The 27,398-nt window shown below is 46.3% G+C and overlaps 1 protein-coding gene across 3 annotated transcripts in view; it reads right to left on the minus strand.

The window, feature by feature from the left end:
• Positions 1-5,195: 5,195 nt before the first annotated feature.
• The window catches only part of ddx52 (DEAD (Asp-Glu-Ala-Asp) box polypeptide 52), a 24,623-nt gene continuing 2,420 nt past the window's right edge, over positions 5,196-27,398 (minus strand). Inside the window, exons 3-16 of one of the 3 annotated variants that reach the window (XM_029770411.1) lie at positions 27,188-27,315; positions 26,882-27,067; positions 25,980-26,123; positions 23,942-24,053; positions 23,573-23,639; positions 22,563-22,766; positions 22,067-22,157; positions 15,324-15,446; positions 13,839-13,989; positions 12,675-12,750; positions 12,076-12,147; positions 10,029-10,319; positions 5,557-5,610; positions 5,196-5,288 (exon numbers count right to left, since the gene is read on the minus strand). In XM_029770411.1, coding sequence (XP_029626271.1) covers positions 5,583-5,610; positions 10,029-10,319; positions 12,076-12,147; positions 12,675-12,750; positions 13,839-13,989; positions 15,324-15,446; positions 22,067-22,157; positions 22,563-22,766; positions 23,573-23,639; positions 23,942-24,053; positions 25,980-26,123; positions 26,882-27,067; positions 27,188-27,315 — 1,673 coding nt within the window. In that variant the 3' untranslated portion in view covers positions 5,196-5,288; positions 5,557-5,582. Of the gene's footprint in view, positions 5,289-5,425; positions 5,611-10,028; positions 10,320-12,075; positions 12,148-12,674; positions 12,751-13,838; positions 13,990-15,323; positions 15,447-22,066; positions 22,158-22,562; positions 22,767-23,572; positions 23,640-23,941; positions 24,054-25,979; positions 26,124-26,881; positions 27,068-27,187; positions 27,316-27,398 lie in introns of those variants that run through there. The other 2 variants (XM_029770412.1, XM_029770410.1) reach the window with 2 other exon arrangements.

Consider the following 27,398-nt stretch of genomic DNA (forward strand, 5'->3'; position numbering starts at 1 on the left):
CTAAAATACAGATTGCACTCTTCTCATTGTAATATCTTTACAGCAATATCCATTTGCTTTCTAAACAGTTTTTTTCCGCATTGTATCTTTTAAATATTGCGATTATGCATGGCTGGGTCTCTCTGCTTTTCACTGACAGTCGCAACTCAACAGTCATCTATTGATATTGCAGCAGCCGCTGCCCAAATTGCGGGCCCTTCCGACTGTAGTCTATGCGATTTAAAACAATCCACAGGTTACAATAATAAGCTAATGATCCTCTGTTGCCAAATCATGCTTTCTGGTGTAGTGGCCTATTTTGAATGATTTTATTAATTTATGTATAGTCGTGAGTAAGCTAATTAGGCTGTATACTTTTGGCAATTTTTAATTCCATTTATTTTAGGGAAATCTTAGCTTCCCAGAGCCTATGCCCTTTTTTTTAACGTGGCATAAACACAACCAGTTATGGTGTTTTCTTCCGGTTGTCAAACAATCACTTAAAGGAGCTCCTTCCTGTAGGCTACCCTACCCCTTCCTGTAGGCTACCCTACCCCTTCCTGTAGGCTACCCTACCCCTTCCTGTAGGCTACCCTACCCCTTCCTGTAGGCTACCCTACCCCTTCCTGTAGGCTACCCTACCCCTTCCTGTAGGCTACCCGCGCTCATCCATCCACTTACAAAATAATTTCAGGATCCCAACCCCAACAGTGCATCCGCAATTTGATGAATGGAAAGATACATCTGTTACAAAACACCTCCGTATAGATTGAAATGATGTCCTGTGATGGTCATGAGGAGCAGTACACTTGTAGTTTGAATTGATGTATCCACTGTTGTCCACCCGCGCCTCGGTCTCTCCGCGCCTCGGTCTCTCCGCCATGACAAAATGTCAGTTTTCTCCTCGAATTACAACGCGGAGGACATACCATCCGGTTTCCAGTCAATTCCGCTAATTGTTCATGCAGCTGCCGTGCAGTACTGTTCCATAATGGTGTGATAGGCTGTAGTTTTTTTTGTTTGGGGTATGTTGTATTAATTGTGATAGGTTCGCTCTACCGGACCATACCGCCTTACTTTCGGCCCTGGGTAAAGCTGACATTCACTGAGTCTAGGGCCACTGTTAATCTAATGGGAAAGGGGGGGTACCTAAACAGTTGTACAACTGAAATGTGTCCTCTGAAATTTAACCCAAACCCCTCCTGAATCAGAGAGAGGTGCGGAGGGTTGTCTTAATCCACATTCAAGTCTTTGGTGTCAGGGGACTAATGATAACATGTTATTCAGATGTTGGGAATCCATGTTGTTTTATTCTTGATAACTACATGTTATGAATCGATGTTTACATATTACTAATGACTACATATCAGGGGTGATCTGAGAGTCTCCTGTCGGCATAGGGACTAAACTGACGAGACGACACCGATGTGAGTGACCAGTCTTGTAACAGCACGTTGCAATACATCCAGGTTACACTTGTGTTGCAGTAATTCACATTTACCTGACAGACGGCATCAAAGTGCCATTTTACACCCATAACACAAACCTTCCAAAAATGCTTATTCTTATTTACAATGACGGACAAATACCAAATGTTACACTAATACTCTATGAACACTATGTATAGAGCGATGGCGACCTGTCGTTCAGGGCAGGTTGGCCTTGCCTGTTTTGCATGTTATTTTGGCATTAATACGTGTCACATATTAGTTTGCAAAAAAATGTAGAAAAATATATATCATTGAGTTAATAAAGCTAGAAACAAACATGGTCTCTTTTGTGTTTTCTTGAGTAAAGCAGCTCCAAAATGCAGGTGTTTCAGCCTAAATCAGTGCTTTCGGTGGTGGTGGTGGGGCAAGCCAGCAGCAAATACAGAGCGTTGCGTCGTTATTGGCTCAGTGTTCAGTCACTCATGGGGACACTACGTCACCGCAAAGTCTAAGGGTAGAGCTAGACAATTCTATCCCCTTGGGTGCTGCCATAGAGTTACATTAGAAGTGCCCATCCAAGTAGGCTCAAGGTCATTGGCCACAGATAAAATGACGTCAAATCGCATTATATATACAGTAGCTTTGGACTGATTATGTCAACATCATACTTTCAAAATCTTAGCTAGCATTCATCATGAAGCAAGTTGACAATATACTGGCAAGTCCTTGTCAAATGAGAAATTATAGATTTAACTTATCGGTGCAAACATCACACATGTTGGAAATCCCAAATTCAACAATGATTGGTTTGGAAGGAATCAGTGACAGTGGCTGACTGCAAGCATTGCAAAGCAATCACTAGCCTGCTATTCAGTGGAGTGGCTGTGTGGTCCCAAATCTGGGATTAAGGTGCTCTTTTCCACGTTTAAAATGATAAACATTCAACATTGGCCATGCTGTCAATAAAGCATGATTTGTGCCGCGTTCAAAACAACTGTTACCTCAGAACTGCGAAAACTGCCTTCAGTGAGTTAAAGGAAACTGGGAAGTCGGGAATAATATATTTAAATAAACCTACCATTAAAATTATAGACTGATCATTTCTTTGTCCGTGGGCAAACGTACAAAATCAGCAAGGGATCAAATACTTTTTCCCCAACTGTACACTACCGTTCAAAAGTTTGGGTTCACTTGGAAAATACCTTGTTTTTGAAAGAAAAGCAAATTTTTTGTCCATTAAAATAACATCAAATTGATCAGAAATACAATGTAGACATTGTAAATGTTGTAAATGACTATTGTAGCTGGAAACGGTTGATTTTTAATGGAATATCTACATAGGCGTACAGAGGCCCATTATCAGCAACCATCACTCCTGTGTTCCAATGGCACGTTGTGTTAGCTAATCCAAGTTTATCATTTTAAAAGTATAATTGATTATTAGAAAACCCTTTTGCAATTATGTTAGCACAGCTGAAAACTGTTCTGATTAAAGAAGCAATAAAACTGGCCTTCTTTAGACTAGTTGAGTATTTTGAGCATCAGCATTTGTGGATTCGATTACCGGCTTAAAATGGCCAGAAACAAAGCCCTTTCTTCTGAAACTCATCAGTCTATTCTTGTTCTGAGAAATGAAAGCTATTCCATGCGAGAAATTGCCAAGAAACTGAAGATCTCGTACAACGCTGTGTACTACTCCCTTCACAGAACAGAGCAAATTGTCTCTACATAGCCAATGTATAGCTTCACTATTGTTATTTTATTGCTGCTCTTTAAGTATTTATTTCTTATTTTTGTAGGTATTTTTCTTAACACTGCATTGTTGATTAAGGGCTTGTAAGTAAGCATTTCACTGTCGTATTCAGCGCATGTGACAAAATACAATTTGATTTAAATAACCAACTTGGTACTTTGGCAAAGTAGGTGGGGTTATATCCTGCCTGTTTGGCCCTGTATCGTCGGACGGGGCCAGAGTGTCTCCCAACCCCTCCTGTCTCAGCCTCCAGTATTTATGCTGCAGTAGTTTATGTGTCGGGGGGCTAGGGTCAGTCTGTTATATCTGGAGTATTTCTCCTGTCTTATTCGGTGTCCTGTGTGAATATAAGTATGCTCCCTCTAATTCTCTCTATCTCTCGGAGGACCTGAGCCCTAGGACCATGCCTCAGGACTACCTGGCATAATGACTCCTTGCTGTCCCCAGTCCACCTGGCCGTGCTGTTGCTCCAGTTTCAACTGTTCTGCCTGCGGCTATGGAACCCTGACCTGTTCACCGGACGTGCTACCTGTCCCAGACCTGCTGTTTTCAACTCTCTAGAGATACTCTCAATGATCGGCTATGAAAAGCCAACTGACATTTCCTCCTGAGGTGCTGACCTGTTGCACCCTCGACAACCACTGTGATTATTATTATTTGACCCTGCTGGTCATTTATGAACATTTGAACATCTAGGCCATGTGCTGTTATAATCTCCACCCGGCACAGCCAGAAGAGGACTGGCCACCCCTCATAGCCTGGTTCCTCTCTAGGTTTCTTCCTAGGTTTTGGCCTTTCTAGGGAGTTTTTCCTAGCCACCGTGCTTCTACACCTGCATTGCTTGCTGTTTGGGGTTTTAGGCTGGGTTTCTGTACAGCACTTTGTAACATCAGCTGATGTAAGAAGGGCTATATAAATACATTTGATCGATTGATTCATGGGAGTGACTGATTTATTAGACAGAGGAGGAATGATGATACAATATCTCCGTTTCAAGGTTCCACCTGCTGTGTCTTTGTGAACGGATGATCTCTACATGTGTGGTTCCCACCGTGAAGCATGGAGGAGGTGGTGTGATGGGGTGCTTTGCTGGTGACACTGTCAGTGATTTATTTAGAATTCAAGACACACTTAACCAGCATGGCTACCACAGCATTCTGCAGCGATACGCCATCCCATCCGGTTTGAGCTTAGTGGGACTATCATTTGTTTTTCAAAAGGACAATGACCCAAAACACACCTCCAGGCTGTGTCAGGGCTATTTGACCAAGAAGGAGAGTGATGGAGTGCTGCATCAGATGACCTGGCCTCCACAATCACCAGACCTCAACCCAATTGAGATGGTTTGGGATGAGTTGGACTGCAGAGTGAAGGAAAAGCACCCAACAAGTGCTCAGCATATGTGGGAACTCCTTCAAGATTGTTAGAAAAGCATTCTAGGTGAAGCTGGTTGAGAGAATGCCAAAGGGGTGCAAAGCTGTCATCAAGGCAATGGGTGGCTACTTTGAAGAATCTAAAATCTATTTAGATTTGGTTTCTACATGATTCTATGTGTAATTTTATAGTGTTAATGTCTTCACTATTATTCTAGGTGTAGAAAATAGTCAAAACCCTTCAATGAGAAGGTGTGCAAACTTTTGACTGGTACTGTATGTATCCGTCTTGTACATCCTTATGTTAATCTGTGTCATACATACATACATTTTGTGATGTCTGGTTTTAAGAATTTGCTCTTAATTGACTTCATTAAATCAACTTTTTATTAGAATGTCCAAGAAATACAAAATCACACGTATCTGTAAACAACAGAACAGTATTATCATACACATCTGCCTGTCTTCTCGTTCCTTTCATCTGCCTGTCTTCCCCATCTCCATCGGTCTTCTCGTTCCTTTCATCTGCCTGTCTTCCCCATCTCCATCGGTCTTCCCCATCCTTTCATCTGCCTGTCTTCTCGTTCCTTTCATCTGCCTGTCTTCCCATCTCCATCGGTCTTCTCGTTCCTTTCATCTGCCTGTCTTCTCGTTCCTTTCATCTGCCTGTCTTCCCATCTCCATCGGTCTTCTCGTTCCTTTCATCTGCCTGTCTTCCCCATCTCCATCGGTCTTCTCGTTCCTTTCATCTGCCTGTCTTCCCCATCTCCATCGGTCTTCCCCATCCTTTCATCTGCCTGTCTTCTCGTTCCTTTCATCTGCCTGTCTTCCCATCTCCATCGGTCTTCTCGTTCCTTTCATCTGCCTGTCTTCTCGTTCCTTTCATCTGCCTGTCTTCCCATCTCCATCGGTCTTCTCGTTCCTTTCATCTGCCTGTCTTCCCCATCTCCATCGGTCTTCTCGTTCCTTTCATCTGCCTGTCTTCCCCATCTCCATCGGTCTTCTCGTTCCTTTCATCTGCCTGTCTTCCCATCTCCATCGGTCTTCTCAGTTCTTCTTTCCTTTCTTCTTTTTCCTGAGAACAGAGAGATTATTGTTGTGAATGATTGTCCCATTGACAATTTTGATTAATTTACAATATTAAAAAAACAAAAATCATCTCCAAACTATGTTTTGGCAATATATGTACATTGTTACATCATGCCAATAAGCAAATTGAATTGAGAGAAAAGAGAATCCCTCTGTCCCCTATGTCAGCTGTTAAAAACACTAAAACAACCCTATTATCCAAACACACAAGGAAATCAACCAAATTGTTACAGAAATTAAAACCTCGTATTTGACAAATTGGGAAAATGAAACAAACACAGAATGAACTAAATTGTTATTTGGCATGAAAAGAGAATAGAAACTGGCATAATATCTCTACTCTGTCAGAGATACAAAACAGGAGACAGATCCCGACCCAAACACAGCCTCAGCGACCACCAACTGGCTATAAAAGGGAGACGCAAAAAAACAAAGAGAAGCGTCTATCTGGTCACTGAACGACACGGGAGGTAGAGACAGAGATACACTGCCTCCTCTACTGTGAGAAAAAACTCCCAAATAAGAAAATCTCTAGTAAATGCACAGAAGTTGGGAATTGATTATCACATAAAGCGAGCATTAAAAAAAGACCGAAGATTCCACAATACAACAATCGAACCAGCGAGCGCGCACGGGGCCGAGCCAGCGAGCGCGCACGGGGCCGAGCCAGCGAGCGCGCACGGGGCCGAGCCAGCGAGCGCGCACGGGGCCGAGCCAGCGAGCGCCTTATGTCGCGCATCACTACTTCACAGGAGAGGCATTTGAACATAAATTATTTATCAAAATGTGTTTTTGGGCAGAAATGCCTTCTGAATCATGTGAACTTTCATGTGCCTTAATAACAAACATATATGCCATCTGTAAAAACCCAATAAAATTGTTAAAACTACGAGCCTAGTTGATTTTGCCACAGAAAAAGTCAGCAACCTTCACGCTAGCCATGATTGGCTGAGATAATGAGTGGGCTGGGCATGCCGGGAGATGAGTTTGGATTGGTCTGCCATGTAGCTCGCTTCTGTCTATAACATGAGCTGGTCAGTATGATAGCTAAGGAGATAGAGAATTCTGTAAATTGATTGCAAATATGCAGACTGAGTCGAAAAGAGAACACACAGAAGGCTGTTGTATAAAACACCTGTCTCCGGATTACATCTTCAAACTAAGGGCAACCATGGCACCCGTGACAGAGGGAGAGAAGCGTACATCCATGTATATGGGTAAGATAGTCTAGCTAGATACAGTTAGCTGGCTAGCTAGCTAACGTTACGTGTATGATTTGTGTAGTAATATTATTCGTATCTCAGAGCCATTTGCATTGCTAGTTACAGCCTAATGCTAGCTAGCTAACATTGAACCTGGTTGGTTAGCTACCTGCAGATTCATGCAGGGTAGTAACATCATGAGTTGGGATTATGGTTCAATGTTTAGCTAGCTAGCTACATGTCTTAAAAGACACCACTATGCAAGTATCTATTTCACTACGGTTATGATGTCACTGTGACACAACAGCTGATGATAGAGGTAGCTGGTAAATTCACTCTGGCTATCTACACCGATTTCAGAGTGCAGAAAAACTGACATATTTACCAACGTTCAACACCCGTTGAATATGGCCGGTGTCAGTAAATGTTGGCTCCGGATAACATGAAAACAGCCTAACCAGCTCTGCTACGGTGAGTAAAATGGTCAGAGTGAGGTGTTCTCTCATTATGTGTCTGGAAGTAGCTAGCAAGATAGCCATCGTTAGTTTGGGTGCTTGACTGCCGTGAGGTCAGAACGCTCGGATCAACCCTACTCCAAGGCCAGAGCGTCCAGTGTGCGCTCAGAGCGAAACTCTGAGTTTCCGAACTGCCAACGGGCTGAGTTTCCGAACTGCCAAGGCGCTGAGTTTCCGAACTGCCAAGGCGCTGAGTTTCCGAACTGCCAACGGGCTGAGTTTCCGAACTGCCAAGGCGCTGAGTTTCCGAACTGCCAAGGCGCTGAGTTTCCGAACTGCCAACGGGCTGAGTTTCCGAACTGCCAAGGCGCTGAGTTTCCGAACTGCCAAGGCGCTGAGTTTCCGAACTGCCAACGGGCTGAGTTTCCGAACTGCCAAGGCGCTGAGTTTCCGAACTGCCAAGGCGCTGAGTTTCCGAACTGCCAACGGGCTGAGTTTCCGAACTGCCAAGGCGCTGAGTTTCCGAACTGCCAAGGCGCTGAGTTTCCGAACTGCCAACGGGCTGAGTTTCCGAACTGCCAAGGCGCTGAGTTTCCGAACTGCCAAGGCGCTGAGTTTCCGAACTGCCAACGGGCTGAGTTTCCGAACTGCCAAGGCGCTGAGTTTCCGAACTGCCAAGGCGCTGAGTTTCCGAACTGCCAACGGGCTGAGTTTCCGAACTGCCAAGGCGCTGAGTTTCCGAACTGCCAACGGGCTGAGTTTCCAAACTGCCAAGGCGCTGAGTTTCCGAACTGCCAAGGCGCTGAGTTTCCAAACTGCCAACGGGCTGAGTTTCCAAACTGCCAACGGGCTGAGTTTCCAAACTGCCAACGCGCTGAGTTTCCAAACTGCCAACGCGCTGAGTTTCCAAACTGCCAACGCGCTGAGTTTCCAAACTGCCAACGCGCTGAGTTTCCAAACTGCCAACGCGCTGAGTTTCCAAACTGCCAACGGGCTGAGTTTCCGAACTGCCAACGGGCTGAGTTTCCGAACTGCCAACGGGCTGAGTTTCCGAACTGCCAACGGGCTGAGTTTCCGAACTGCCAACGCGCTGAGTTTCCAAACTGCCAACGGGCTGAGTTTCCAAACTGCCAACGGGCTGAGTTTCCAAACTGCCAACGCGCTGAGTTTCCAAACTGCCAACGCGCTGAGTTTCCAAACTGCCAACGCGCTGAGTTTCCAAACTGCCAACGCGCTGAGTTTCCAAACTGCCAACGGGCTGAGTTTCCAAACTGCCAACGCGCTGAGTTTCCAAACTGCCAACGCGCTGAGTTTCCAAACTGCCAACGCGCTGAGTTTCCAAACTGCCAACGCGCTGAGTTTCCAAACTGCCAACGCGCTGAGTTTCCAAACTGCCAACGCGCTGAGTTTCCAAACTGCCAACGCGCTGAGTTTCCAAACTGCCAACGCGCTGAGTTTCCAAACTGCCAACGCGCTGAGTTTCCAAACTGCCAACGCGCTGAGTTTCCAAACTGCCAACGGGCTGAGTTTCCAAACTGCCAACGGGTTGAGTTTCCAAACTGCCAACGCGCTGAGTTTCCAAACTGCCAACGCGCTGAGTTTCCAAACTGCCAACGCGCTGAGTTTCCAAACTGCCAACGCGCTGAGTTTCCAAACTGCCAAGGCGCTGAGTTTCCAAACTGCCAAGGCGCTGAGTTTCCAAACTGCCAAGGCGCTGAGTTTCCAAACTGCCAAGGCGCTGAGTTTCCAAACTGCCAACAGGCTGAGTTTACAAACTGCCAAGGCGCTGAGTTTACAAACTGCCAACGGGCTGAGTTTACGAACGCCCTGAGCACACTCTGGCACGCCATATTAAATAAACCAGCCTTTAGTCTTTAAACCTTTGGTTGTTTACCACATGGCCTCACATGTGAATCCTTAAAGAAGGGTGGGGCTAAAGCTTAACATGGTGTGAACGACGCTGAATGAGTGGAGACAAAGAGGAGCTCTCCATTAGGTACCAAAACATTCAATGGGCATTTTCTCAAAAGTGAGGTTACAAGTTCATCAACTTTCAAAGCAGAATAACTTTCCCATTGTTTCCTAAACTGTAGTGTATAACATACCATTTTCTAGCTCTGAGTCTCTACTTCATCCAATGTAAAAAACAGTTTCAAATGTTGCCACATCAGACCGAATCGAGCCGGTCGGTCACATTTGCACATCGTTATAGCGCTGTACACAGCCATAATTTGACATTTCAAATGTCTCTACTCCACTGAAACTACTGTGAGAGTAATATTTACTGTTTATTCTTTGTTTATTATCTATTTCACTTGCTTTGGCAATGTAAACATGTTTCCCATGCCAATAAAGCCCTTTGAATTGAATTGAGAGAGAGGCGCGAGAGAGAGAGAGAGAGAGAGAGGCAAGGCAAGAGAGAGTGAGCCGAGGCAAGAGAGTGAGCCGAGGCAAGAGAGAGTGAGCCGAGGCAAGAGAGAGTGTAAGGGTCAGAAGTCAGTGTCAACCTCACAATACACTAAACACAAATATGTCTGATGACATCATCAAAAGAAGACAGTTAGAGCACATTAACCCAGATGGATATTTTCTCAATTCATCTATTCCTCTCCTCCTCCTCAAAACAGACTGGAAAAGAAAGTCAGAGGGGAAGGACCTCCCCTCCTCCAACAGGGTTGAGAAGGAGGCGAGGAATAGATGAATTGTCAAAGATCCTTTTGTTTCCTCTACACGATCAGAGCACCTACCTCGTCCCCTGGACCTTAGACTGGACTCCAACAGACGACTTCTGTCCTTCATCTCCCTTCGTCTCCTGTCCTTCATCTCCCTTCGTCTCCTGTCCTTCATCTCCCTTCGTCTCCTGTCCGTCAGCTCCTTTCTTTGGGACTCCCAGTCCTCCTTTCTTCTTTCTTTTCTTCTGTCCTTCCGCTCCTCCTCCAGTCTTCTCTCCTCCTCTTCCCTTCTTCAGTACATATTGAGGGGTGGTGCGGATACTGCTCCTCTTCGGCGGTTTCTTCTGGAGCTGCCGTTTGACTTTACTGCAGAAACACAGTTATGCTTTAATTAGGTTCTTATTTCTCAGGTTCCTGTAGCCCCTCCCCTCTGAGCCATAGGTTCCTGTAGCCCCTCCCCTCTGACCCATAGGTTCCTGTAGCCCCTCCCCTCTGAGCCATAGGTTCCTGTAGCCCCTCCTCTCTGACCCATAGGTTCCTGTAGCCCCTCCTCTCTGACCCATAGGTTCCTGTAGCCCCTCCTCTCTGACCCATAGGTTCCTGTAGCCCCTCCTCTCTGACCCATAGGTTCCTGTAGCCCCTCCTCTCTGACCCATAGGTTACTATAGGTACTGACAACGTTACAAGCATCATTACGAAATGAGGGAGATGTTTAATTAAAGAATGGATTGACTTTTTCAATGCTAGTTAAGGATAGTTATCACGTTGGATTTATTAACTACAGAAAAGGTAAGACTTGTTTTTAATTCTGGTGCCGCTCGGCACACAAGGTTGTTATCTAGCTAACGTTTGCTTTGGTCCAACGTTAAATCAACTCGGAAGTTCAAAGGCATTCAAAGTTCCTCCGTAGAAGCCGCTCCTCCCTAGGTATAATTCAGTGGGCCAAATTCAGATAATACATGTCATAACAAGACGGCAAGCTTCCTCCATTCCTTCTCTCACCTCTCCTCACCCTCTAAATGTCTGTTTTATCTTGCGCCCTACACTGGCAGCACAGTGTGTGAGTCATCATGATTAAACCATGCAGTCCAGAAAAATATAATGCTTCTGTTCAGAATAATTTGTTACAACCCCTACTAAGGGATAACAGTTACTGATTTATAACACATCTACTACTGGATAATAACAGACAGGAAACATCAGCTAAACCACCTGTACTGAACCTTTCCAGGCAGCTGTAAACTCACCTGACCTGAACCTTTCTAGGCAGCTGTAAACTCACCTGTACTGAACCTTTCTAGGCAGCTGTAAACTCACCTGTACTGGACCTTTCTAGGCAGCTGGAAACTCACCTGTACTGAACCTTGCTAGGCAGCTGGAAACTCACCTGTACTGAACCTTTCTAGGCAGCTGTAAACTCACCTGTACTGAACCCTTCTAGGCAGCTGTAAACTCACCTGTACTGGACCTTTCTAGGCAGCTGTAAACTCACCTGTACTGAACCTTGCTAGGCAGCTGTAAACTCACCTGTACTGGACCTTGCTAGGCAGCTGTAAACTCACCTGTACTGGACCTTGCTAGGCAGCTGTAAACTCACCTGTACTGGACCTTTCCAGGCAGCTGTAAACTCACCTGTACTGGACCTTTCCAGGCAGCTGTAAACTCACCTGTACTGGACCTTTCCAGGCAGCTGTAAACTCACCTGTACTGGACCTTGCCAGGCAGCTGTAAACTCACCTGTACTGGACCTTGCTAGGCAGCTGTAAACTCACCTGTACTGAACCTTTCCAGGCAGCTGTAAACTCACCTGTACTGGACCTTTCTAGGCAGCTGGAAACTCACCTGTACTGGGCCTTTCTAGGCAGCTGGAAACTCACCTGTACTGGACCTTTCTAGGCAGCTGTAAACTCACCTGTACTGAACCTTTCCAGGCAGCTGTAAACTCACCTGTACTGAACCTTGCTAGGCAGCTGGAAACTCACCTGTACTGAACCTTGCTAGGCAGCTGTAAACTCACCTGTACTGAACCTTTCTAGGCAGCTGTAAACTCACCTGTACTGGACCTTTCTAGGCAGCTGTAAACTCACCTGTACTGAACCTTTCTAGGCAGCTGGAAACTCACCTGTGTATCTTTTTAAAGCCAACCATGTAGCCAGGGACAGGACAACCTGCCTGCTTGATCACATTGGCAATACTGGAGAGAGAGAGAGAGAGAGAGAGAGAGAGGGAGAGACAGAGAGAGAGAGAGGTGGGGGGAGAGAGGTGGGGGAGAGAGAGAGAGAGAGGTGGGGGGGGAGAGAGAGAGAGGTGGGGGGAGAGAGAGAGAGAGAGGTAGGGTGAGAGAGAGAGAGAGAGATGGGGGAGAGAGAGAGAGAGATGGGGGAGAGAGAGAGAGAGAGATGGGGGAGAGAGAGAGAGAGAGATGGGGGGAGAGAGAGAGAGAGATGGGGGGAGAGAGAGAGAGAGAGAGAGAGATGGGGGGAGAGAGAGAGATGGAGAGAGAGAGATGAGGGAGAGGGAGAGAGAGAGAGAGATGGGGAGAGAGAGAGAGAGATGGGGAGAGAGAGAGAGAGATGGGGAGAGAGAGCGAGAGAGAGAGATAGAGAGAGAGGTGGGAGAGAAGTAGAGAGAGAGGTGAGTTAATACTACAGCTCCCATCAGACCGTGCTGCTTTACAAGCCCCTCCCCCTGTGGATCTCTAGGCTCCTCCCCCTGGTTTACCTGCGTAGAAGAGGCTTGTCGTCCTCGGTGAAGAAGGTGACAGCTCTCCCCGTGCGTCCTGCCCTGCCAGTACGACCTAGGATTAGATGGACAACACTACATTACATACGTACTATAAGTAGTGCACTATATATGGAATAGGGTGCCATAGGGCTCTGGTCTAAAGTAGTGCACTATATAGGGAATAGGGTGCCATAGGGCTCTGGTCTAAAGTAGTGCACTATATAGGGAATAGGGTTCCATAGGGCTCTGGCCTAAAGTAGTGCACTATATAGGGAATAGGGTTCTATTGGGCTCCGGTCTAAAGTAGTGGACTATATAGGGAATAGGGTGCCATAGGGCTCTGGTCTATAGTAGTGCACTATATAGGGAATAGGGTTCCGGTCTATAGTAGTGCACTATATAGGGAATAGGGCTCTGGTCTAAAGTAGTGCACTATATAGGGAATAGGGTTCTATTGGGCTCTGGTCTAAAGTAGTGTACTATATAGGGAATAGGGCTCTGGTCTAAAGTAGTGTACTATATAGGGAATAGGGCTCTGGTCTAAGGTAGTGTACTATATAGGGAATAGGGCCCTGGTCTAAAGTAGTGCACTATATAGGGAATAGGGTGCCATAGGGCTCTGGTCTATAGTAGTGCACTATATAGGGAATAGGGTTCCATAGGGTTCTGGTCTAAAGTAGTGGACTATATAGGGAATAGGGTGCCATAGGGCTCTGGTCTAAAGTAGTGCACTATATAGGGAATAGGGTGCCATAGGGCTCTGGTCTAAAGTAGTGCACTATATAGGGAATAGGGGGTCTCCAAAAAAATAGACTGTTCTCTCTGCTACCGCACGGCAAGCGATACCCGGAGCGCCAAGTCTAGGACCAAAAGGTTCCTGAACAGCTTCTACCTCCAAGCCATCAGACTGCTGAACAATTAATCAAAATGGCCACCGGACTATTTACACTGAACCCCCCCCTTTGTTTTTACACTGCTGCTACTCGCTGTGTATTGTGTTTGCAGTCACTCGACCCCTACCTACACGTTAAGTAGAGGTCATGTGTTCGTGCGGGGGCACCGATTACTCAGAACCGTATTCTGCACGAAACTAATAAAAATGAGATTAGATTTTTCGAGCTTTGTGCAGATGTGGTAGTGTAGTGATACGGGGGGACTAACCAATACGGTGGATGTACTCCACAGCGCTGGTAGGGAAGTCGTAGTTCAGCACCAGGTTCACACCCTTGAAGTCGATACCTCGGGCCAGCAGGGCCGTACAGATCAACACCCAGATATCACCCGACCGAAAACTACTGATCACGTTGTCTCTCTGGAGAAAAAACAAGAGTTAGTGAATGACTTACAGTAGTGTGTGTGTGACTATACATGGGGCGTACAGTAGTGTGTTGGACTATACATGGGGAGTACAGTAGTGTGTGTGACTATACATGGGGAGTACAGTAGTGTGTGTTGTACTATACATGGGGAGTACAGTAGTGTGTGTTGGACTATACATGGGGAGTACAGTAGTGTGTGTTGGACTATACATGGGGAGTACAGTAGTGTGTTGGTCTATACGTGGAGAGTACAGTAGTGTGTGTGTGTGTGTGTGTGTGTGTGTGTGTTACTATATGTGGGAGGACCAGAAGTCCACACTAGAATAGTAAACTAACTAAAATCCAGAGACCTAAGGACAATTTGCTGGTTGGATTTAGGTTAATAGGTTATTGTTATGTTAGGGGTTAAGGTTAGATTGAGGGTTAGGATTATAGGTTATTGTTAGGATTATAGGTTATTGTTATGGTTAGGATTATAGGTTATTGTTATGGTTAGGGGTTAAGGTTAGATTTAGGTTTAAACTAGGGTTCGAGGTAAAGGTTCGAGGTAAAGGTTCGAGGTTAAGGGACGAGGTTAAGGGACGAGGTTAAGGTTAGAGGTTAAGGTTAGAGGTTAAGGTTAGAGGTTAAGGTTAGAAGTTAAGGTTAGAAGTTAAGGTTAGATGTAAAGGTTAGATGTAAAGGTTAGATGTAAAGGTTAGATGTAAAGGTTAGATGTAAAGGTTAGATGTAAAGGTTAGATGTAGGGTTAGAGGTAAAGGTTAGATTTAGGGTTAGAGGTTAAGGTTAGAGGTTAAGGTTAGATTTAGGGTTAGAGGTTAAGGTTAGATTTAGGGTTAGAGGTTAAGGTTAGAGGTTAAGGTTAGATTTAGGGTTAGAGGTTAAGGTTAGATTTAGGGTTAGAGGTTAAGGTTAGAGGTTAAGGTTAGATTTAGGGTTAGAGGTTAAGGTTAGATTTAGGGTTAGAGGTTAAGGTTAGATTTAGGGTTAGAGGTTAAGGTTAGATTTTGGGTTAGAGGTAAAGGTTAGAGGTTAAGGTTAGATGTAGGGTTAGAGGTAAAGGTTAGAGGTTAGGGTTAGAGGTTAGGGTTAGAGGTTAGGGTTAGGGTTAGAGGTTAAAGGTTAGAGGTAAAGGTTAGAGTTAGATTTAGGGTTAGAGGTTAAGGTTAGATTTTGGGCTAGGTTGAAGGGTCTAGGAAAATATGATTTAGAATGGAAATCAATTGTTGGTCCCCAAAAGTCTTGACAAGAATAGTAAGAAATAGCTGTGTGTGTGTGTGTGTGTGTGTGTGTGTGTGTGTGTGTGTGTGTGTGTGTGCGTGCGTACCTGTTGCTGTGTGCGGTCAGCGTGTATGATGTCTACGTTGATGCCTTCGTAGACCAGCTCATGGAAGAGCTCTCTGGCTCGATCAATAGACTGGACAAACACCAGCATAGGAGGCAAGAAACCCTAGAGGGAGAGGAGAGAGGAATTAGTCTTTACTATTCAGTTATCAAATGTTATCTGAAACATGCTTGGTAAACAACAGGTGGAGACTACCAGTGAAATGCTTGGTAAACAACAGGTGTAGACTACCAGGTAAATGCTTGGTAAACAACAGGTGGAGACTACCAGGGAAATGCTTGGTAAACAACAGGTGGAGACTACCAGTGAAATGCTTGGTAAACAACAAGTGGAGACTACCAGGGAAATGCTTGGTAAACAACAGGTGGAGACTACCAGTGAAATGCTAAACAACAGGTGGAGACTACCAGTGAAATGTTTACCTACAGGCCCTTCCCAACAATGCAGAGAAAAACAAGGAATAAATACACAATTAGTAACAATAACCTGGCTATATACACAGGGTACCAGTACTGAGTCAATGTGCAGAGGTACCAGGTAATAACATGGTTATATACACAGGGTACCAGTACTGAGTCAATGTGCAGAGGTACCAGGTAATAACATGGCTATATACACAGGGTACCAGTACTGAGTCAATGTGCAGGGGTACGGGGTAATAACATGGCTATATACACAGGGTACCAGTACTGAGTAGATGTGTAGGGTTACCAGGTAATAACATGCCTATATACACAGGGTACGGGGTAATAACATGGCTATATACACAGGGTACCAGTACTGAGTCAATGTGCAGGGGGATGAGGTAATAATATGGCTATAGGGGTACGGGGTAATTACCAGAGTTAGAAAGAGGACTCTAGATGTTTTAACAAACAGCGCCATCGAGGGCCTTAGTCATGCTGGGCGAGTTGGAACCGGTGTTTTTCTGGATCAAACGCGCCAAATAAATGGACATTTTGGGAATATAACGACGGAATGAATGGAACAAAAGGACCATTTATGATGTTTCTGGGACATATTGGAGTGCCAACAGAAGAAGCTCTTCAAAGGTAAGGCATGAATTATATCGTTATTTCTGACTTTCGTGTCGCGCCTGGCGGGATGAAATATGATTGTCTGTGTTTGTTTGATGGCGCGCTATCCTCAGATAATAGTGTGGTTTTCTTTCGCCGTAAAGCTTTTTTTGAAATCCGACACAGCGGCTGGATTAACAAGAAGTGTATCTTTAATCCTATGTATAACACTTGTATCTTTCATCAATGTTTATGATAAGTATTTCTGTAATTTGATTTGGCTCTCTGCAATTTCACCGGATGTTATTTGAGACAATGCATTACGATATCCCAGCAATGATCATGCTGTTTAATCAGTTTCTTGATATGCCACATTTGTCAGGTGGATGGATTATCTTGGAAAAGGAGAAATGCTCACTAACGGATTGAAACACATTTGTGCCCAACAGTTGAGAGAAAGCTTTTTTTGTGGATATGTAAAATGTCTGGGATCTGTTCAGTGTATTTTCCCAGACCCCCGATGGAAAACTCCTGGTCTAAGGATCTGTTCAGTGTATTTTCCCAGACCCCCGATGGAAAACTCCTGGTCTAAGCCAACCAAGCCTGTTGTGCCACATAGTTGTCCATGTGTCTGTGTTGCTAAACAACCAACCCGTCTATACTCCTGATCAAAATGTCCCCGTGTGGCTCAGTTGGTAGAGCATGGTGTGTGCAACGCCAGGGTTGTGGGTTCGATTCCCACGGGGGGCCAGTACAAAAAAAATAAGAATTTACTTCTTTTTTTTTTTTAAATGTATGAAATGAAATGTATGAAATGTATGTATTCACTACTGTAAGTCGCTCTGGATAAGAGCGTCTGCTAAATGACTAAAAGGTAAATGTAATGTAATAATTGCAGATGGCAGTAAATCACTAACCACGGCTGTTTAAATACACCCCAATACAAATTTTGGAAATTGGATACTGTACCTACCTTTTAAAATGTGGTTATGTCATTTACGAAATGTAATGCATATGGAAAAGTTTAGCTCTTATATTCTACAAAATATGGCAGCCGATACTGGATACACAGTCTAATAGAGACTAAACCCCTTCTGTTAGTCCTCCATATCACCACCACATTCAGTCTAATAGAGACTAAACCCCTTCGGTTAGTCCTCCATATCACCACCGCATTCAGTCTAATAGAGACTAAACCCCTTCGGTTAGTCCTCCATATCACCACCGCATTCAGTCTAATAGAGACTAAACCCCTTCGGTTAGTCCTCCATATCACCACCGCATTCAGTCTAATAGAGACTAAACCCCTTCGGTTAGTCCTCCATATCACCACCGCATTCAGTCTAATAGAGACTAAACCCCTTCTGTTAGTCCTCCATATCACCACCACATTCAGTCTAATAGAGACTAAACCCCTTTATAACTGTGTTGATCTGTTGCTACTCTGTGCTGTACGTCACCCAATATTGACTTTTGTTTTAATTAAATTGCTTGTAATGACTGAGTCTTATTACAATATGTACCACCAAGTCAGAATTTCTTGGTATCCGTGAGTTACGCTTTGTTCCTTCAACACCACATTGCATGTCATTGTCTTTTGGTATTATAAAAGAACAAACAGATACAGATAAAGCACCACTCCAGGTGGAAATACGCACTCTTCAGTTAGAAAGAAATGTACTTCTTTAAAAAGGAGAAAGCTCTCGACGGTGCTGCCCATGGTGTTTCTACCTCTATGGTTCTCAACAGAAGACCACCTTGAGGTCGGAAAATATCTGCCAAACTTTGACTCTGTAAAATGGCGCCGGAGAAGAAGGCTGAAGTTCTACATGTCCCCAACTGATTGTGTTTTTTTTTTCATTTATTTGCAACTTATTTTGTACTTAAATGTTGTCACTACCGTCTCTTATGACCGAAAATAACTTCTGGACAGCAGAACTGCGATTACTCACCACGGACTGGCAGATACCTTTTTTTCCCCCTTTAACGAGTCTGACGAGCCCAACCTGAATGATATGGGCCTGTTCCCGAGAAAGCAGTATATCTCCGTGATTTGCGTGAAGAGGAGGCGAAGAAAAAGGGCCAGAGGGCGGGCTGCTTTCTGAGAATTCGCAGGCGATCTAATAAATTGCCACTTCCTTACATTCTGCTAGCAAACGCGCAATCTTTGGAGAATAAAATCGATGACCTAGGCGGAAGATTAAACTACCAACGGGACATTCAAAACTGTAATAGCTTATGCTTCACGAAGTCGTGGCTGAACGACGACAATATCAACATACAGCTGGCTGGTTATACGCAGCACCAGCAGGATAGAACAGCGGCGTCTGGTAAGACAAGGGGCAGCGGACTATGTATTTTTGTTAATAACAGCTGGTGCACAATATCTAAGGAAATCTCGAGCTATTGCTCGCCTGAGGTAGAGTATCTCATGATAAGCTGTAGACCACACTATCTACCTAGAGAATTTATCTGTATTTTTCATAGCGGTTTACATACCACCACAGACTGAGGCTGGCACAAAGACAGCATTGAACGAGCTGTATTCCGCCAAAAGCAAACAAGAAAATGCTCACCAAGAGGCGGCGCTCCTAGTGGCCGGGGCCTTTAATGCAGGGAAACTTAAATCCGTTTTACCAAATTACTATCAGCATGTTAAAAACTCTGGACCACCTTTACTCCATACACAGAGACGCGTACAAAGCTCTCCCTCCATTTGGCAAATCTGACCAAAATTCTATCCTCCTGATACCTGCTTACAAGCGAAAAACTAAAGCAGGAAGCACCAGTGACTCGATCAATAAAAAAGTGGTCAGATGAAGCAGATGCTAAGCTACAGGACTGTTTTGCTATCACAGACTGGAATATGTCCCAGGATTACTCCGATGGCATTGAGGAGTACACCACATCAGTCATTGGCTTCATCAATAAGTGTATCGATGACGTCGTCCCCACAGTGACCGTACGTACATACGCCAACCAGAAGCCATGGATTACAGGCAATATCCGCACTGAGCTAAAGGCTAGAGCTGCCGCTTTCAAAGAGCAGGACTCTAACCAGAAAGCTTATAAGAAATCCCGCTATGCCCTCCGTCTAACCATTAAACAGGGAAAGCATCAATACAGGACTAAGATCGAATTGTACTACACCGGCTCTGCCAGCTCGTCAGATGTGGCAGGGCTTGCAAACCACTACAGACGACAAAAGGGAAGCACAGCCGAGAGCTGCCCAGTGACACAAGCCTTCCAGACGAGCTAAACTACTTCAACGCTAGCATCGAGGCAAATAACACTGAAACATGCATTAGAGCACCAGCTGTTCCGGAAGACAGTGTGATCACGCTCTCCACAGCAGATGTGATTAAGACCTTTAAACAGGTCAACATTCACAAGGCCGCAGGGCAAGACGGATTACCAGGAAGTGTACTGCGAGCATGTGTTGACCAACTGGCAAATGTCTTCACTGACATTTTCAACGTCTCCCTGTCCGAGTCTGTAATATCAACATGTTTTAAGCAGACCACCATAGTCCCTGTGCCCAAGAACACCAAGGTAACCTGCCTAAATGACTACCGACCCGGAGTACTCACGTCTGTAGCCATGAAATGCTTTGAAAGGCTGGTCACGGCTCACATCAACACCATCAACACCATTATCCCAGAAACCCTAGACCCACTCCAATTTGCATACTGCCCCAACAGATCCACAGATTATGCTGTCCAAGAGGCTTCTAAACAGCTTCTACCCCCAAGCTATAAGACTCCTGAACAGCTAATCAAATGGCTACCCAGACTATTGGCATTGCCCCCCCCCCCCTTTACACCACTGCTACTCTCTGTTGTTATCATCTATGCATAGGCACTTTAATAACTCTACATGTACATATTACCTCAACTAACCATTGCCCCCGCACATTGACTCTGTACAGGTACCCCCTGTATATAGCCTCCACATTGACTCTGTACCGGTACCCCCTGTATATAGCCTCCACATTGACTCTGTACCGGTACCCCCTGTATATAGCCTCCACATTGACTCTGTACCGGTACCCCCTGTATATAGCCTCCACATTGACTCTGTACCGGTACCCCCTGTAAATAGCCTCCACATTGACTCTGTACCGGTACCCCCTGTATATAGCCTCCACATTGACTCTGTACCGTAACACCCTGTATGTAGCCTCCACATTGACTCTGTACCGGTACCCCCTGTATATAGCCTCCACATTGACTCTGTACCGGTACCCCCTGTATATAGCCTCCACATTGACTCTGTACCGGTACCCCCTGTATATAGCCTCCACATTGACTCTGTACCGGTACCCCCTGTATATAGCCTCCACATTGACTCTGTACCGGTACCCCCTGTATATAGCCTCCACATTGACTCTGTACCGGTACCCCCTGTATATAGCCTCCACATTGACTCTGTACCGGTACCCCCTGTATATAGCCTCCACATTGACTCTGTACCGGTACCCCCTGTATATAGCCTCCACATTGACTCTGTACCGGTACCCCCTGTATATAGCCTCCACATTGACTCTGTACCGGTACCCCCTGTATATAGCCTCCACATTGACTCTGTACCGTACACCCTGTATATAGCCTCCACATTGACTCTGTACCGGTACCCCCTGTATATAGCCTCCACATTGACTCTGTACCGGTACCCCCTGTATATAGCCTCCACATTGACTCTGTACCGGTACCCCCTGTATATAGCCTCCACATTGACTCTGTACCGGTACCCCCTGTATATAGCCTCCACATTGACTCTGTACCGGTACCCCCTGTATATAGCCTCCACATTGACTCTGTACCGGTACCCCCTGTATATAGCCTCCACATTGACTCTGTACCGGTACCCCCTGTATATAGCCTCCACATTGACTCTGTACCGGTACCCCCCTGTATATAGCCTCCACATTGACTCTGTACCGGTACCCCCTGTATATAGCCTCCACATTGACTCTGTACCGGTACCCCCTGTATATAGCCTCCACATTGACTCTGTACCGGTACCCCCTGTATATAGCCTCCACATTGACTCTGTACCGGTACCCCCTGTACTGTATATAGCCTCCACATTGACTCTGTACCGGTACCCCCTGTATATAGCCTCCACATTGACTCTGTACCGGTACCCCCTGTATATAGCCTCCACATTGACTCTGTACCAGTACCCCCTGTATATAGCCTCCACATTGACTCTGTACCGGTACCCCCTGTATATAGCCTCCACATTGACTCTGTACCGGTACCCCCTGTATATAGCCTCCACATTGACTCTGTACCAGTACCCCCTGTATATAGCCTCCACATTGACTCTGTACCGGTACCCCCTGTATATAGCCTCCACATTGACTCTGTACCGGTACCCCCTGTATATAGCCTCCACATTGACTCTGTACCGGTACCCCCTGTATATAGCCTCCACATTGACTCTGTACCGGTACCCCCTGTATATAGCCTCCACATTGACTCTGTACCGGTACCCCCTGTATATAGTCTCACTATTGTTATTTTATTGATGCTCTTTAATTACTTGTTACTTTTATTTCTTATTCTTATCCGGGTTTTTTTAACTACATTGTTGGTTAAGAGCTTGTAAGTAATCATTTCACTGTGAGGTACTTCACCTGTTGTATTCGGCGCGTGTGACTAATACCATTTGATTTATTTGCAGTGTAACGTGATGGACGTGTACCTTCTTGATTATGTCCCTGACGGCCAGTAACTTGCCGTTCTCTGTTCCAACGAACAACAGCTTCTGTTCCACGGTCTCCACTGCAGAGTTCCTGAGAACACAAACTCTATTAGATGGTTCTGAACGAGAGGGGGGTACGGTCTTCCCCTGTGGCTCAGTTGGTAGAGCATGGTGTGTGCAACGCCAGGGTTGTGGGTTCGATTCCCACGGGGGGGGGAATCGAATGGAAAATGGAAATATGGAAATGGAAAAAAGTCAATGTGGAATGGAAAAAAAATGGAAATATTATTTTTTATTTTTTTTAAATGTATGAAATGTATGCATTCACTACTGTAAGTCGCTCTGGATAAGAGCGTCTGCTAAATGACGTAAATGAGAGGTGGGCCCAGGGATCGAACCTAGTGTTACCATTCAAACCACGGCTCTGCAAAGAAGAGAGAGGGTGGTTATGGGTAGTGTAGTGTAGTAGAACAGGGGACTGTGGGTAGTGGAGTACCTGTGTCCAATGTTGACAGAGACCAGGTTGTCGAGGTTGAGGCGACACCACTGTTCCACGTCTGGGGCACAGGTAGCACTGTAGAGCGCTCGTCTGACCCGCGGGGAAGAACATGCCTGGAACACTGCTGCTAGCTGGTCTCTGAAGCCACTACGACCATCCTCAAACAGCTTATCACTCTCATCCACCACCAACCATTCCACACTGCGCACACACACACACACACACACACACACACACAGTATTAATAAACACAACCTGCTACGACAGCCCTCAACCAACATATCAGAGCCAACAACACAGTATTAATAAACACAACCTGCTACGACAGCCCTCAACCAACATATCAGAGCCAACAACACACAGTATTAATAAACACAACCTGCTACGACAGCCCTCAACCAACATATCAGAGCCAACACACAGTATTAATAAACACAACCTGCTACGACAGCCCTCAACCAACATATCAGAGCCAACACACAGTATTAATAAACACAACACAGTATTAATAAACACAACCTGCTACGAAAGCCCTCAACCAACATAGAGCCAACACACAGTATTAATAAACACAACCTGCTACGACAGCCCTCAACCAACATATCAGAGCCAACAACACAGTATTAATAAACACAACCTGCTACGACAGCCCTCAACCAACATATCAGAGCCAACACACAGTATTAATAAACACAACCTGCTACGACAGCCCTCAACCAACATATCAGAGCCAACACACAATATTAATAAACACAACCTGCTACGACAGCCCTCAACCAACATATCAGAGCCAACACACAGTATTAATAAACACAAACTGCTACGACAGCCCTCAACCAACATATCAGAGCCAACAACACAGTATTAATAAACACAACCTGCTACGACAGCCCTCAACCAACATATCAGAGCCAACAACACAGTATTAATAAACACAACACAGTATTAATAAACACAACCTGCTACGACAGCCCTCAACCAACAGTATTAACACAGAGGGAGCTGACCTGCTGAGGTCCAGAGCATCCTGCTTCAGGAGGAACACCAATCTATTGGGGGTACTGATCAGAATATCTGGGGAGATAGGAGAAGGGGGAGGGGAGAGGAGAGAGGAGAGGAGAGAGAGGGGAGGAGAGAGAGGGGAGAGGGGAAGAGAGAGGAGAGGGAGGAGGGGGAGAGAGGAGAGAGAGGAGGGGGAGATGGAGAGAGAGGAGGGGAGAGGGGAGAGAGGAGGGGGAGAGAGGAGGGGAGAGAGAGGAGAGAGAAACAAGTGTAGTAGGACAAAAATAGCAAATGAGTGAGGGATGCTGTGCTGGTCTCATTAGTAAACAGGTCCCAGTGCATTTTACACATCAACTGAATATTTGTCTTTGTACCGGATTTGTTGTTAGAGCTGGGAACGCATTTCCTGGCTGCCATGGAGGCCTTGTCTAGTATGTGAACTCTGAACCCGACACCCTCCGACAGACGCACCAACTCCCTGTGGGTCTACACAACAACACAACATTACAACACAACATAACACAACATTATAACACAACATTATAACACAACAACACAACATTAGAACACAACAACACAACATTATAACAACACATAACATAGCAACACAACATTATAACACAACGCAACATTATAACACAACGCAACATTATAACACAACAACATAACATTATAACACAGCAACACAACATTATAACACAACACAACATTACAACACAACATTATAACACAACAACACAACATTATAACACAACAACACAACATTATAATACAACAACACAACATTATGACAACATAACACAGCAGTAACATTACATTCTAACACAGCAACATTAGAATGTATTCTAACATTCTAACACATTATCTTGGCGAAGGACAAATGCTCTCTAACTGGGATGGAAACATATTTCCTTCAACTGTTGTTATGGAACATTTCTGGGATATTTTATGAAACATGGGACCAACATTTTAGCCATTTAGCAGACACTCTCAAGGACATTCAGAGACTTGTCCTGAAACCACTCCTGCGTTGTCTTGGCTGTGTGCTTAGTGTCGTTGTCCTGTTGGAAGGTGAACCTTCGCCCCAGTCTGAGGTCCTGAGCGCTCTGGAGCAGGTTTTCATCAAGGTTCTCTCTGTACTTTGCTCCGTTCATTGTCGGCTGCCGAAAAGTAAATGTGGACAGTTCTATCATCTTCAATACGCGCCTCGGAATTCCATAAGGACGTGTGTGGCCTCCCCGGCGAGTCCGTCTTCACGTGTGGCCTCCCCGGCCTCCCCGGCGAGTCCGTCTTCACGTGTGGCCTCCCCGGGCGAGTCCGTCTTCTCGTGTGGCCTCCCCGGCCTCCCCGGCGAGTCCGTCTTCACGTGTGTGGCCTCCCCGGGCGAGTCCGTCTTCTCGTGTGTGGCCTCCCCGGCGAGTCCGTCTTCTCGTGTGGCCTCCCCGGGCGAGTCCGTCTTCTCGTGTGGCCTCCCCGGCGAGTCCGTCTTCTCGTGTGTGGCCTCCCCGGGCGAGTCCGTCTTCTCGTGTGTGGCCTCCCCGGGCGAGTCCGTCTTCTCGTGTGTGGCCTCCCCGGGCGAGTCCGTCTTCTCGTGTGTGGCCTCCCCGGGCGAGTCCGTCTTCTCGTGTGTGGCCTCCCCGGCGAGTCCGTCTTCTCGTGTGTGGCCTCCCCGGGCGAGTCCGTCTTCTCGTGTGGCCTCCCCGGCGAGTCCGTCTTCTCGTGTGGCCTCCCCGGCGAGTCCGTCTTCTCGTGTGGCCTCCCCGGCGAGTCCGTCTTCTCGTGTGGCCTCCCCGGCGAGTCCGTCTTCTCGTGTGGCCTCCCCGGCGAGTCCGTCTTCTCGTGTGGCCTCCCCGGCGAGTCCGTCTTCTCGTGTGGCCTCCCCGGGCGAGTCCGTCTTCTCGTGTGGCCTCCCCGGGCGAGTCCGTCTTCTCGTGTGTGGCCTCCCCGGGCGAGTCCGTCTTCTCGTGTGGCCTCCCCGGCGAGTCCGTCTTCTCGTGTGGCCTCCCCGGCGAGTCCGTCTTCTCGTGTGGCCTCCCCGGCGAGTCCGTCTTCTCGTGTGGCCTCCCCGGCGAGTCCGTCTTCTCGTGTGGCCTCCCCGGCGAGTCCGTCTTCTCGTGTGGCCTCCCCGGCGAGTCAGTCTTCTCTTGTAACCTACTTCGGAGCTGCAATGCCTGTGAGAAGGACCCGATCAAGTGACAGTCATTGGCTAATAAGAACTGCGATATCTGAGAGAGCCTTGTGAGTGAGAGGTGCTTCGGAGCACGGGCGATTGGCAGCAGGAAATGATTATTATTATTATTTATACTCACCACCAAAGGGCACAACGGCCACAAGACATGGATTTGTTTATGAGGCATTACGGCCAAATTCGAGGCCTGCGGTTCTATATGTGTGTTCTATATGTGTGTGTACCTGGCTGGCCAGTTCCCTGGTGGGAGAGATGACCAGAGCTCTGATGCCGAGGTTAGCAGGCTGTTTCAGGTGAGTCAGGAGAGGGAGACAAAACGCTAGAGTCTTCCCCGAACCTGTCGGAGCACACGCCAACAACTCACGACCCTGGGAGACGGGGGAGAGAGATGCATACAAAGATGATATGATTTAGGGTTCCATTCTATATATCCATTCACTCATCCGTCTCTGTGTTCGTCTCTGTATCCATTCACTCATCCGTCTCTGTATCCATTCACTCATCCGTCTCTGTGTTCGTCTCTGTATCCATTCACTCATCCGTCTCTGTATCCATTCACTCATCCGTCTCTGTATCCATTCACTCATCCGTCTCTGTGTTCCATTCACTCATCCGTCTCTGTGTTCCATTCACTCATCCGTCTCTGTGTTCCATTCACTCATCCGTCTCTGTGTTCCAGTCTATATATCCACACTCATCCATTCACTCATCCGTCTCTGTATCCATTCACTCATCCGTCTCTGTGTTCCAGTCTATATATCCACACTCATCCATTCACTCATCCGTCTCTGTATCCATTCACTCATCCGTCTCTGTGTTCCATTCACTCATCCGTCTCTGTGTTCCATTCACTCATCCGTCTCTGGGTTCCATTCTATATATCCACACTCATCCGTCTCTGTGTTCCAGTCTATATATCCACACTCATCCATTCACTCATCCGTCTCTGTATCCATTCACTCATCCGTCTCTGTGTTCCATTCACTCATCCGTCTCTGGGTTCCATTCTATATATCCACACTCATCCGTCTCTGTGTTCCTGTCTATATATCCACACTCATCCATTCACTCATCCGTCTCTGTGTTCCATTCACTCATCCATTCACTCATCCGTCTGCGTTCTCACATGCATCATCAGGGGTATAGCCTGCATCTGGATGGGCGTGGGGACGGTGAGTCCAGCTGCGGACAGGTTCTGGAGGACGCGCGGGTTCAGGCCGTACTCGGACTGCAGCTCGGAGAACGTGCACACTGGGTCAGGCACGTCACAGCCGTGCACGTTGATCCGGTGCTGCGTGCGGACACGGTTCACCTGACAACACACACACACACAGATGAGATTCAACAGGTTGACAGAGCTGTATATGTGTGTGTGTGTGTGTGTGTGTGTGTGTGTGTGTGTGTGTGTGTGTGAGTGAGAGAGACTGTGTACCTTCTCTTGGTGGAGGTGTTGGAGTCTCTTCATGGATGTCTTGTCTCTGTCCCTCCCCTCCTTCAAGCCTTTAGACTTCCTGTCTGCAGAGGAAGTCCACAGGATGCCCTCGGTCTCCCCACGCGCCACTACAACAAACAACAGGGACCATCAGAACGCTGAATTCATTCATGGATCATTTAACAACACATACATATAAGCTGCTCCAGTT

This window comes from Salmo trutta, chromosome 12, assembly GCF_901001165.1.
Source record: "Salmo trutta chromosome 12, fSalTru1.1, whole genome shotgun sequence".
Lineage (NCBI taxonomy): Eukaryota > Metazoa > Chordata > Actinopteri > Salmoniformes > Salmonidae > Salmo > Salmo trutta.